Here is a 12,958-nt window from a genome sequence, read left to right as displayed (position 1 = left end):
ATGGCGGTGTCGTCGACGTAGACCGCCCATCTTCTTGAATGGTAGGGATGGTCGGTGTCCTGTCGTTCATATATGGTCTTTGGCGGGCCCTCCTCCTATCCTTTCCTTGGTGACAAACATCTATGAAGGTTTGTTTATATGTTGAAGGAGGCAAGTGAAGATACAGCTCCTGGTGGTGTCAGAAGAAGGATGTCTGTTGAGGTGTGGTCTAACTTACACTACTTGCCCTTAGGTATTATTATCGCTTAGGTCATCCACCGAATTTTAGGATTTTAAGTTTTTGGAATCAATTGTGTAGACAGATCTAAGGCACTTTTGTAAATCATTTTCGACGGAAATTGGTAATTACATAGGACTAACCGCGAACGAAATTGATTGAAAACAATTATATAAACCCCGGAGTTTTCACTGTTATAAAATAGTTGTAGTTTGTGGAAATATGTTAAAAAAATGGATATTTAAAAAATAAACGTTACTAAACATTTGTGGGTATGAAAAAGAGACCTAGCCAACCTAACCTTATCCCCTGTATATGAAACAGAAAGAACTTTCTATGATATGGTGAAATTTGAGGCATTTTCTGGACGTGAGATGTATCGGGCTTACTGAGCCCGGGCAGCGGAGTGATTGTATGAGTGCACCCAACTCTGTTAGAAAATAAAAAATATATTTGGTAATTATTTTCTTGTAGCATCTTTCACTTGTAGCAAGTTAAAAATAAATTTTTCTAGTGTATTTGTGTGTGCTGAGACCGAATATGACCTTCCTTTTTGGCGGAAATTAGCCGGGTTTTTTTTAGCGATTTTTTTCCTTTGATGTTTTCCGAGAAAAAAAGTGCCTAAGCGACTAACAAATACACAATAAAACACTAGAAAAAAAAATATAACCAAACCTAACCTAACCTAACTTAACTGACTCTCACCATATGATGGAATCACCTATTTCTTACCTTATTGGCCTGGTTCTTGTTCGTCGTTGCATTCTGGGATTCTTACACAACGCCACATATGTTGGTCTTTGTGATATTTACATTCAGCCTTGCTCTTAGTACACTTTACTGAGGTTGGGAGAACACCATGCCATCGAAAAAATGCTATAGTTTCTTCGTTTTTTTCTCCAAAAACTCGCAATCAGCTCCATATACTTTAAGTGACACCCATCGCAGACTTCCATGGTTGGAAATGAATTTGAATTTCAAAATATGAGACCAAAAAGAATACACGAATTTGATTGGGTCCAAATTACCGCGAATTAAACCCCAAAACATTTTAATTGGTTTCAAAAGCAAAAAGGCTTTTGATTGGCCTCGTGACGTGTGCAGCAACGCATGCGCAGGATGATTTATGAAGGGGACGCAGGAGACACGCAGTGTTGGAGGAGAGGCAGACGATAATGGCGGGATGTTAATGGAAGAAAATAGAAAATATTTTGGAAGAGCTATCTCCGTTATTATTCATTTCCGCCGGTAATGTAATAGATGAATATTATCTTATAATTAGACGTCTTATTCGAATATGATAATAGATTAGTGGTAGGAATGAACGGCGTTACAAGAAAATAATACCATATATTTTTCTAGTGTATTTATGTGTGTTTAGATCGGTTATGACTTTCATTTCCGTCGGAAATTGGCCGTTTTTTCATCGATTTTTTTTTGGAGGGGCGTTTTCTGAAAAAAATAATGGCCAAGTAAATACAAAATACACAAAAAAAAACACCAGAAAAACAAACCTGACCTGACCTAAACCTCTCATCATATGATGGAATCACTTATTTCTTGCCTTATTGGCCGTCTCTTCTCGTTCGTTGTTGGGAGTTACCACAATGCCACATATGATGGTCTTGACAATATTTACATTCATTCTTGCACTTAGGACACTTTACTGAGGTCTGGAGAACACCATGAGATAAAAAAATGCTGTAGTTTCTTCGCTTGTTCTCCCAAAACTCGCAATCAGCTCCATATAATTGAAGTGACACCCATCGCAGACTTCCATGGTTGGAAATGAATTTGAATTTCAAAATATGAGAGACCCAAAATAAAAATCGAATTTGATTTGGCCAAAAATACCGCAAATTAAACCACAAATCAATTTAATTGGTTGCAAAAAAAAAAAACGTTATTGGCCACGGACGTACGGAACACATGCTGGATGATGATTTATGAAGGAGACATACAGTGTGGGAGAGGGCGATAAGAAGCTTGATGGATGAAAATAGAGAACATTTGGATACGTATCTCCGTTATTATACATTTCGCGTAGTAATGTAATACAGTCAACCTCGCTACGGTCCCACTACCCAGCTTCCACGTTCATGCAACCTCAAAACCGAATGTCACCGTGTAAAACTTTAAGCGAGAGCGCGCAAGCAGAATGCGCACAAAGTCGCCTAATAACAAAACATTACCGAAGTTCTTCACAATCCCCACCCACCACAAAGCCGCCCAAGTCAGTGATAGTGACAATGATAGTGAGGATGGATCATACGGTCTTTGAGGTTTGACAAAGAGCCTCCAAGCCTCGGTGGATAGTGACACAATTGATAAAGTGATACAGAGCCAATAATCTTCTCCCTCAAACCAACCCCCCATCCTGTGTCCCAGCCATCTTTTCTACTAATGTAAGTGTTAAAAACATATTATTGATATTTCTCTTATCATCAGTGCATACCAACTAAAATTCAAGTTATTTTTACCAAAAACGAGGTAATGCGTCTGAAAGTGGAGTTTGAAATTCGGCCAGCCTCTATTCAATTAATCCCATATGTTATAAGCAACACTTTACTCAATACTATTTAGTTGAATTAACTGCGTAAAGTGAGGGTTCACTGTAGAAGAAAATTATCTTATAATTAGACGTCTTATTCGAATATGATAATAGAATGGGGGTAGGAATGTCCGGTGCGGAAATACAATAATACCGAGTGATTTGCTATTGAGATAGTGGGAAACGCGAGCCACAGCGTCAATGAAGTGATGGATGATTGTTTCCAAACAACAACTGACTTAGCACACAAATCCAGTTCTATTTCACAGTATTGCTGTGAACGATACTTTCTACTTAAAGGAACGATGCCGTGGACTTTGAAAAACATTAGGGTCTCGTTGTCTTTATCCATAAATTCACAAATTACGTCCATATAAGATCAGCGACAACCTTCACACGTCATGTTGAAAATGAAACTGCCGCGGGGAAGAGACAACACTCGTCTCTAGAGTGCTGCCTCAATACTGCTGGCAAGACACGCAAGACAAACTAGTGCATGCCTAGGCGCCTAACCCTTACTGGTAGGCCCGGGGTGACGTTGAAGAATGTCCGACTGGCACGCCTCGGGTGACGTTCCAGAATGCGCGCCTATTCCCGCCACTGTTTAAATGACCAGCACTGGTTATCACGATCCAGTGTGATTATTTGCCTGTCACGCTACACGCTCATTTTCATTGTTTGTCCATTTTATCATGTTGTATCAAAGTAATATTGTTAAAAGTAGTGTAGTTGTATTGTACTGTAATATTATTGAAAAATAATGCTATGATTATGTTCTAAATGTATTTATTTGTGGAATTATTATTATTATTTTATGCAACACACATTTAAATATGGACTGAGTATGAAGCATCCGCACTAAGAAAAATACAGTACTAAACATTGGTAAACAAAAAGGCATTTCTGACTAGCACTGGGGTCACATGAGGTTAGCTACCATGTTTTAATGTGTTTCCCAGTTATGAGTGTAAATCATGCAAACATTTGGAGCTTAATGAGCATGAATCACCCAATTCAAGCAGGAATTTTCTGAGAGAGGTTGATCTTGAAATCTTCTTTTATAACCAAATATAAATCAGTTACCTACTTTCTTCCTTCCTTGTGCATATTTGGGTGATTCAGAGCTAATGGTGTAATCATTATGTCCATTTCCTCATGACCAATTTTAATCACAGCTCATGCATGTTAGTGAAGACTTAATAATAGGTCTCAGCCAGAATGGCAGCAGAAACCTTTTAGCCCTCCTGTTAAGGGGCTAAAATTATATTAAGAAAAATGCAAAAAAAATTGGATTAATTTCTGTTATTTAGTCCCTTTCATACATGTCAGGGGGTCTTAGTGACCCTAGTTGCCAAACCATGACCTTATTTATTATTATGGTGTGTTGCCTGGTTTGTGCTAAGTTATAAATGGGATTTTTAGTTTCAATTCTTCATTTTTCCAAATGGCACCTTACTCTAGATGTGGCAGGCATGGTAAAAATTGTGATTTTTATGTAACAGTATTATGAATGTGTTAATTTAGGTATATTATTATTTCAGATGACATGAGAGAAGACCAAACCAGTAGAAGGCAAATGATGGCAAAGGACTTTGTTGTAGGCAAACATAAGAAAAGATTGAACTTTGTAGATGCTCATTTTTTCAGGTATGTTTTGTGAGTTTTATCTACAGTACATACTGTGCAGTACTAATTAAATGAAGAGGTCTTCCTGACATTCACTTTGTAAAAATTTTATTCTTTTATACATTTTGTAACCATGTTTACGTACTGATTTCAGCACATACAAAAATATTTTATGAGGATGTTGTTTATCCAGGTGGCTCATGTAATGTACAGGGTGTCTCATAAGTTGTCATCAAAGTTATGGTTGTTTGAACTTCGAAAAACTTTAAACACGTTTTTCTCAGCTTTTTTAATTTGGCGCTTCACCCCCTTCAAATGTGGAGCGTCTCATATGTAAAGTATGTGTCAAGGCTTTTGATACTTTGGTATATCATTACTGTACTTAGTAGTTATGATGATTAATATTTGTACAGGTATTTTCAAATTACCTCAAAGTAAATTCATCTTACTCAACAGTATTTAATATATTCTACTTATTTATATGTACAGTATTTTTTCTACAGTCTTCCAACACAAGGAAATGTGTATACTCTTACACCTCTTACGGATGCCAAAGGATTCACCAAGATTCTGGTGGCTTCTCTTCAAAGAAAGGTAAGAATATGCTGAAAAATATCTAATGGTCACATTTTCTGTTTAAAAGTGTTTTTATAAAAATGCATTTTACAGTATGTCACCATTTTGAAATGTCCTATAAATGTAGGCACCATACCTTGCATGGTTTACCCAATAAACCCCAAAGTCAAGTGCGACTAAAGGTAATCCCAAAATCACATTCTCCTTGAAGACAATCATTACTCATAAATGAGAGATTTAGGGTCACAGTTTGCATAAATCATGGCAGTGTAACAACTCAAGATGACATGCAGCTAATTTTTTCCATTGGAAAGTACTGTACAGTTTCAGCCTCACATGAAAGTGTCATAAACAAGGTTTGCAGCAATAATATTTTCAAATCCAGTCACCAGTTTCACATAAGAACATAAGAATGGAGGAAACTGCAGCGGACCTATTGGCCCATACTGGGCAGTCCCATTTACACCCAGCCCCTATTGCTCATATATCCATCCAACCTATGTTTGAAGCTATCCAACGTATTCGAGTTAATGATGATACGTCTCTGTTAACTTGTTCCTGCGTCCACTACCGGTACGCTATTTCCAAACCAATGTTTACCTATTTTGTGCCTAAATCTAAAAGGAAAAAAATTATTAGCAAACTGGAATAATCACTAGATACAGATAAATGGTTATTAGGTACCTGTGCAGAAATGGTTATTATGAATCACAGATAAAAACAGCCCACAGCACCACGTTCATTCTTTCCAACTTGGTACCATATTAAATTACATCCCTACCGCTGTCACCATTGTAGGGGTGGGGAAAAAAAAGAACCAATGAAGGGGACCTACTTCCTATAATACCTTACTTTACTTTCTCTCTGTGTCCCACTACTTCAACAATTACTATACTTTCTGACTTACTTCTAACCTGAAGAGGTACATCTCGAGGTAAGACGTTGGTCAATGTAATAATGGTACCAAGATATATGGAGAAAATAGAAATTGGTCACTGTAGGAAAATAATACCCCAAACATACAATAAAATGTTTTTTAAAATAATGCTAGACTCTGACTACTCCAGTAATACACTAAAGCCAATATCAACTCCATGGCAATACTCAGACACTTGTCAACAATGTACCTTGATAACCCATATGGTGTATCTTTAAACAAGACACCCACACAGTGAGTTCTGCTATACGCGTGTTTTGATAGCATTGATTTGCTCTACAGCGATTTATGAATTAGGAACGATATTTGTATAACGTGACGCTTGTTTTTTATAACTGCGATTTTTGCTTACTATTTCTCCAATTTTGTGGTACAGTGGGTTATGCTATAACAAATCTAATTGGTTCTAGAACCTTGTTCGTTATAGCGATAGATTCGTTATAGGATTAATCCGTTCAGGCCCCCAAATACAACCACTTAACACTGAAAAATATAATATAAAATTGTAAAAAGTGCATAAATATGCATCTAAACCCCTGAAATAAAGAATATTATTAATATTTGTAATAAAACAATAAATTAGAAAAAAAAAAATTTAAATAATGTTAGTTGTAGGAGTTTCGTTCGTTATAGCATTCTCAATTTTATAGGTAAAACTAGTTAGTTATAGGAATATTCAGTAGTAGGATCCGTTAGATTATAGCATACCCACTGTATTAACTGTGAATATAGTAAAGAAGAATATCAACAAGAAGCGTTCTGGTGATAGAATTCGGTGATGATCGTAAAAGAAAGGATATAACACTTGACTCGATTTTATCAACCTCAAAATCACCCTTCTCCTCCATCAAGTAAAGTGTTACATTTACTGTATGATTTCATTATTAGATATGAATGTAACATTTATTTAGACTGTGCTAACCTTTGTGTTAGGCTAACTACTAAATTTTTACGATTTCGAGTAATCACCTAACCATATTTGCTCCATAAGCCCTGTTATTTCTATGATTTTCTATAACACGATATTTTACAAGAACACAATTATCGAGTTATAGCAGAACTACCTGTACAATGATATTCTATTCATACTGTTAGCGATATAATACATTCAGGAAATGTAATATTTTTGCTGGCTTGACGTACGTATTACAGTGGTAAGTGAGATAAAATCATGACTGGGACAACATTGTAGGTGACTATGAATCTGAAGATTTCCTAGCTGCAGTGCAGGACAATTTTTTGAAACAACTAATTACAGAACCTACTAGAGGTAACAACATATTAGACCTAGTATTAACAAATAAAGAAAATATTATCAGAGATATCACAGTAGGGGAAGAACTAGGTAACAGTGATCACAGAGTGCACTGCGCACATCATTGTCATTCCTAAAAAACCCCTTTAATTCATATTACGCTACATAACATTTAAATCCGCCCTTAAAATCTCAGAGAACGGGCAACCTTGATAAAGGATAACTCACCTACCCAATGTTACTGAATCATGTGTTATATTGTACCCAGAGACGGTTATATAATATTAATTGTATGTATTCATAGCATTAAGGAGAACTCAAAGTATCTATAAGATGGCTGTGAGAGTCCAATTGATCGGGCTAGTGTGCTATCCGGGCTAAGTGTAGATCGTAGTTTGAAGGTCATACTATTCGTCTGTAGATATTTAGTGAACATAACTTCACAGATAATATATGAAAATACATGAGAACAATGATCTGGAAGGGATAAAGGTATCAGAACACTGAGGTTGAGGTGACCCAGACACTATACTTGAAAGGAAATATCTTTATATACATCGGTGTGAACTTAATACACCTCGTATCCTCGTGTGGCGTATACCCCGACATGTACAGTGATCAGAGAATCTTATGTCTGTGTTCAAATAGTGCAATGTGTGAGAGTGGGATCGTAATTACAGTTTTAAGTGAAGTGGATATACTTACGCCATGAACATTAGACTTTTGTTTCAAGAGTGGCGTCCTTTGTGCCCATCTCGAGTGTGCAGCGTTGATATTATAACCCAATGAATTTACCCGAACTAGCAACCAGAACCTTACCTTGGTGTGTTTAGGATTAAAATATGTGTTTATAAGACAGAGGGTTACCAGATACAGGAAAGTGTTCATGTGAAACGTAAGTATTAAAGTAAAAATTAAGATTGGAAACTCTAGGCCTCACAGCGGTGAGGAAGAGGCACCTACCATCAGTATCTCTCTCTCTCTCTCTCTCTCTCTCTCTCTCTCTCTCTCTCTCTCTCTTTCTCTCTCTCTCTCTCTCTCTCTCTCTCTCTCTCTCTCTCTCTCTCTCTCTCTCTCTCTCTCTCTCTCTCTCTCTCTCTCTCTCTCTCTCTCTCTCTCTCTCTCTCTCTCTCTCTCTCTCTCTCTCTCTCTCTCTCTCTCTCTCTCTCTCTCTCTCTCTCTCTCTCTCTCTCTCTCTCTCTCTCTCTCTCTCTCTCTCTCTCTCCTCTCTCTCTCTCTCTCTCTCTCTCTCTCTCTCTCTCTCTCTCTCTCTCTCCTCTCTCTCTCTCTCTCTCTCTCTCTCTCTCTCTCTCTCTCTCTCTCTCTCTCTCTCTCTCTCTCTCTCTCTCTCTCTCTCTCTCTCTCTCTCTCTCTCTCTCTCTCTCTCTCTCTCTCTCTCTCTCTCTCTCTCTCTCTCTCTCTCTCTCTCTCTCTCTCTCTCCTCTCTCTCTCTCTCTCTCTCTCTCTCTCTCTCTCTCTCTCTCTCTCTCTCTCTCTCTCTCTCTCTCTCTCTCTCTCCCCTCTCTCTCTCCTCTCTCTCTCTCTCTCTCTCTCTCTCTCTCTCTCTCTCTCTCTCTCTCTCTCTCTCTCTCTCTCTCTCTCTCTCTCTCTCTCTCTCTCTCTCTCTCTCTCTCTCTCTCTCTCTCTCTCTCTCTCTCTCTCTCTCTCTCTCTCTCTCTCTCTCTCTCTCTCTCTCTCTCTCTCTCTCTCTCTCTCTCTCTCTCTCTCTCTCTCTCTCTCTCTCTCTCTCTCTCTCTCTCTCTCTCTCTCTCTCTCTCTCTCTCTCTCTCTCTCTCTCTCTCTCTCTCTCTCTCTCTCTCTCTCTCTCTCTCTCTCTCTCTCTCTCTCTCTCTCTCTCTCTCTCTCTCTCTCTCTCTCTCTCTCTCTCTCTCTCTCTCTCTCTCTCTCTCTCTCTCTCTCTCTCAGAGCTTAGTTTAGGCCTGTTCACATTTGCAGCCCATTAATAGTTTAAGTCTCCACTCCAGGTACAGTACAGGGTGCTCTATTAAATATCAACTCATAGTTCCTTATGATGATTTGTACTTTATTTTCAGGTATATTGTTTAGAATATAGCAATGGGAGGCCTTGCATAAGAGAAGTCCCCTTCACTTATATACCTGGTAAGTTACTCTGACAAAAACTGATGACTGGATAAGTATTTAATTTTTTTACAAGTTGCTGTATACTGTACCAAATTTCCTTGATATAATTAAATAATTTCTTAGACATAGTGAGTAAAGATTTCTTTACATGTACAGTTGCCTGCATGTAATGTTCCTTGACTTCCAGGTGACTCAGTACGTGTGACAGTGCCTCAGTTATAGCCAATATACAATACCCCAGCTGGGAGATGATCGGGGGTGGGGAGCAACAGACTCTAAACAACATAATTATAATGCAGACATGTAGGTACAGTGAACCATCAAAGATCCGGTCTAAAAGGGGGGACCACTTGTCTTAAAAAGCCGATTTTCCGAATCTTCTGGCGAATTTACTACAGTGGGGTATGCTATAACGAACGGATCCTACTACGAATATTCCTATAACGAACGGTTTTACCTATAAAATTGAGAATGTCTTAAAGCGAGCATAACTCCTACAACGAACGCGGATGAATCACGGGACTATTTCGCCTGGCAGCATGAATATTGTTGTGCGACCCACAACAAGGCGTCCAGGCGCCATCTTTGTCTCATTGTGTAGCCAGTGCACCACTGTTATTGTTGAAATTTCGTCTTTTGATGTGGAAATTACGTTATTTGTATAACTATTTTGTTATACAAGTATACAATTAAAGAATGAGTAGTCCAAAGCGGTGAAAAGCAATAACCCTTGAAACTAAGAAAAATTATAAAAAACGTGAGAATGGAAGAAGCATTGCGAAACTTAGTGATGAATATGGGATGGCTAAATCGACTATGTATGCGATTTTGAAGAATAAAGAGGAGTTAAAACTGTGAAAGTGGCTAAGAATCTTTAGACTTAGCAAGCAAAGTGTAATGTGATTGAAGATGAAAATTTACTCTTAGTGTGGATAAGGAGAAAGAAATGGCAGGTGGTAACATCAGTGAAGCTATAATTTGTGAGAAGGCCAGACAATTGTTTGAGGACCTTAAAGCCAAAACTCCCAGTGGAAGTGATAGTGATGTGCAGTGTTTAGGGTGACCTGCATGCTGAATAACACTAAGGTAAGATAAAGTACGTATTTTTACATTTTCCACAGAATTTTTTCAGTGTTAAGTGGTTGTATTTGGGGACCTGGAACGGATTAATCCTATAACGAACGAATGCTATAACGAACGAGGTTCTGGAACCAATTACGTTCGTTATAGCATCACCCCTGTATATGTATAAAAACGATAAATAATAATATAAAAACACCAAAAATACAGTACATATTATCCTGACCACTGTGGTTAGTTATACACTTTTCTTGTAAAAAAGCCATAATTGTGAACAACACATTACTGTACTCACTTTGTACTCAAATGTACTACTAAAAAGACTAAAAATTTTATCTCTTGTGCAATCTATGTGATGTTTATTCTCAAATTATTTACTATCTTGCAAGTATTCCAGCAATGTAAGTTATAGTCTGCTAAGTTTAGTCTGTGACATCTTATAAGATAAAAACTTTAAGCCTAAAACTACCTTCACCCTGTTTTGGGAATGCTTCTTATGTGAACTTTTTAGCCCAAGACCCTAATTTTTTTGTCCAAGTCTTCCAAAATCCAGATTTACAGGGTCCCAATCCTTGAGGGTTGACTGTATAATATTTAAAGGACAATAAAATCGTCTGGCAGTAGCCAAATAGAATATTAAAAGCGTCATCCAGTAGTGAGACGGTTAAATGTAAAGTCATTGACATTCCCCAGTTTGGATACCTTGTCTCTGCAGCGTTGGCACATGTACTGAGTTTCATTTGAGGTGAAGAACATTACATAAACGGGCAACAACACATTATATTTTTCACAAAGATTAAATCACTCGTGTAATTTTTCATATCAATATTCTCCAACATGTTTGTGTGTTTAACCATTTGGACGTGCTACTCAATTGTGTTCAAACAAATTATAGATACTGTACTGTATTAGTAAATGTAATGTTCAACTTTTCACAGTGTCAATCAAAAAAGGCACCATTTTGCTGGAGCACGGTTTATCTCACCCTCCTCCACACGACAGACAGCAGACCTAGTAACTGTTGCTATGCAGTGATGACCTCCTCCATAAACAATGATTCACTCAGCTGATTGCTGTCACCCTCCTGTGATGCATTATCTCAATGTCCTCATTTTCTTTATTTTGACCATTACAGTATTTAGAAAAGTTATGGATGTTAGTATATATGAAGATATGCTTTTTAAGTGTGCTATTTTATAATAATGCATAGATAAAGTATTTTGATGACATAAGATTTTTTTTTACTGGAATAGCCCATCCGGCACAGGTCATCGACCCACAGGGACTGGTTAAGGAGAGAAAAATAAGAGTACAGTAAACAGAAATTAAAAATAGAAAAGAAAAAAGATTATAATAGCTCCGATGGCAGGAATTGAAATTTTCCGAGAGGCACATTTTCGCGAAAATAACTAGAAAAATTCGACCCGGAAAATTCTGGGGATGAGGGATATTTTCCTGGTTCGGAAGTCGTCTCGTTACCGGCAATTCTCATTCCCGAAGTCTCCAGCACCAATTGTTCGGCTGCGGAATATCACTATTAATCTACACCCACGAAGATGCCGGAAAACCATCTTTTGGGTGAGACAAATTGCATGGGTATGGAAACACAAAAGACAGAGCATTCCACAGTTTGGCTGTGTGAGGAAAAGGTACTATAACGGGTTATTCTCGTGTGACCGACATCCAGAGAATTGGCGGGCACCGCGACAAGACGAGGTGTTCCGAGCCCACGGCCTTGCCAGCGTACACAGGATGCCAAATTCACCTAACATTGCCCGTTAAAGTACCAGTAAGTCCTCGTATAATATCGCCCGCTTAACGTTGTTTCAGTACTACATCGCTAATTTTAGGTACTCAAAAATTCTTTAACGTCCGATGACACAGTCCAAAGTCATTTTGCATCGTCAGGGACTACTTTTACGCATCACCCTCTCACACGGTACATCACAGCGCCCACAAGCCTCCAGTCTTTGTTAGGCTTCACAGCGTTAGTGTGTTTAAGTGTTTTTGCTCTTAATACAGTCGCCCTTAACATCATGATTTATAATACGGTTGCAAATCTGTGGAAAGGAAAATAATGATGTTAATTGTAATTTTATCATTTCACCAATAATCTACTTACCTAGCCATTCAAGCATTTGGTCGGTTCTTTGTTACAAACTTCATTGTTCAGTGTTAGTGCCATAGAAAAGCTGTGATAATTAGTCACACTGGATAACACACTTCCTGTGTGTCGAACAGGACACTCTAAGTGGTGAGAGATACACAGTACTCATGTACCACCAGCATCAAATATTACTTAGAAAAAGGCTGAGATACATGTATGGTGATATTGCATGATTCAGAAGTGCAGACACTGTTGACACCAGAAGGTGAAAGAGGCCTTCATGTTTTCTTTTGCTCACCTATGGCAAACCAAATTGTGGCCATGCTGAGAAGAAGGCCAGTGACCTGTGTAGGCTCCCTTCAGATGGGGTTTTTCTAAAGATAAATTTTACTGATGGAAAGCAAATGAAGAAGAGCTGTTATTGACAAGAGTAATGGGGAATAAAATTTATCGAGAAGAAAAAATTAAATAATTTGTCCATATATTTATGAATGGATGATAGTGGC

At 38.0% G+C, this 12,958-nt stretch overlaps 1 protein-coding gene across 7 annotated transcripts in view; it reads left to right on the top strand.

Moving 5' to 3' along the window:
• The window catches only part of LOC121876799 (KICSTOR complex protein kaptin-like), a 53,393-nt gene continuing 40,435 nt past the window's right edge, over window positions 1–12,958 (top strand). The window contains exons 1-4 of one of the 7 annotated variants that reach the window (XM_042382207.1): window positions 1–41; window positions 4,310–4,415; window positions 4,898–4,988; window positions 9,217–9,283. In XM_042382207.1, coding sequence (XP_042238141.1) covers window positions 4,315–4,415; window positions 4,898–4,988; window positions 9,217–9,283 — 259 coding nt within the window. In that variant the 5' untranslated portion in view covers window positions 1–41; window positions 4,310–4,314. Of the gene's footprint in view, window positions 233–4,309; window positions 4,416–4,883; window positions 4,989–9,216; window positions 9,284–12,958 lie in introns of all 7 variants that reach the window. The other 6 variants (XM_042382206.1, XM_042382208.1, XM_042382210.1 and 3 more) reach the window with 6 other exon arrangements.

Source organism: Homarus americanus, unplaced genomic scaffold, assembly GCF_018991925.1.
Source record: "Homarus americanus isolate GMGI-L3 unplaced genomic scaffold, GMGI_Hamer_2.0 scaffold50281, whole genome shotgun sequence".
Taxonomy (NCBI): Eukaryota; Metazoa; Arthropoda; class Malacostraca; order Decapoda; family Nephropidae; genus Homarus; species Homarus americanus.
The sequence above is the reverse complement of the archived record's forward strand: the minus strand, read 5'-3'. Positions and strand labels throughout refer to the sequence as shown.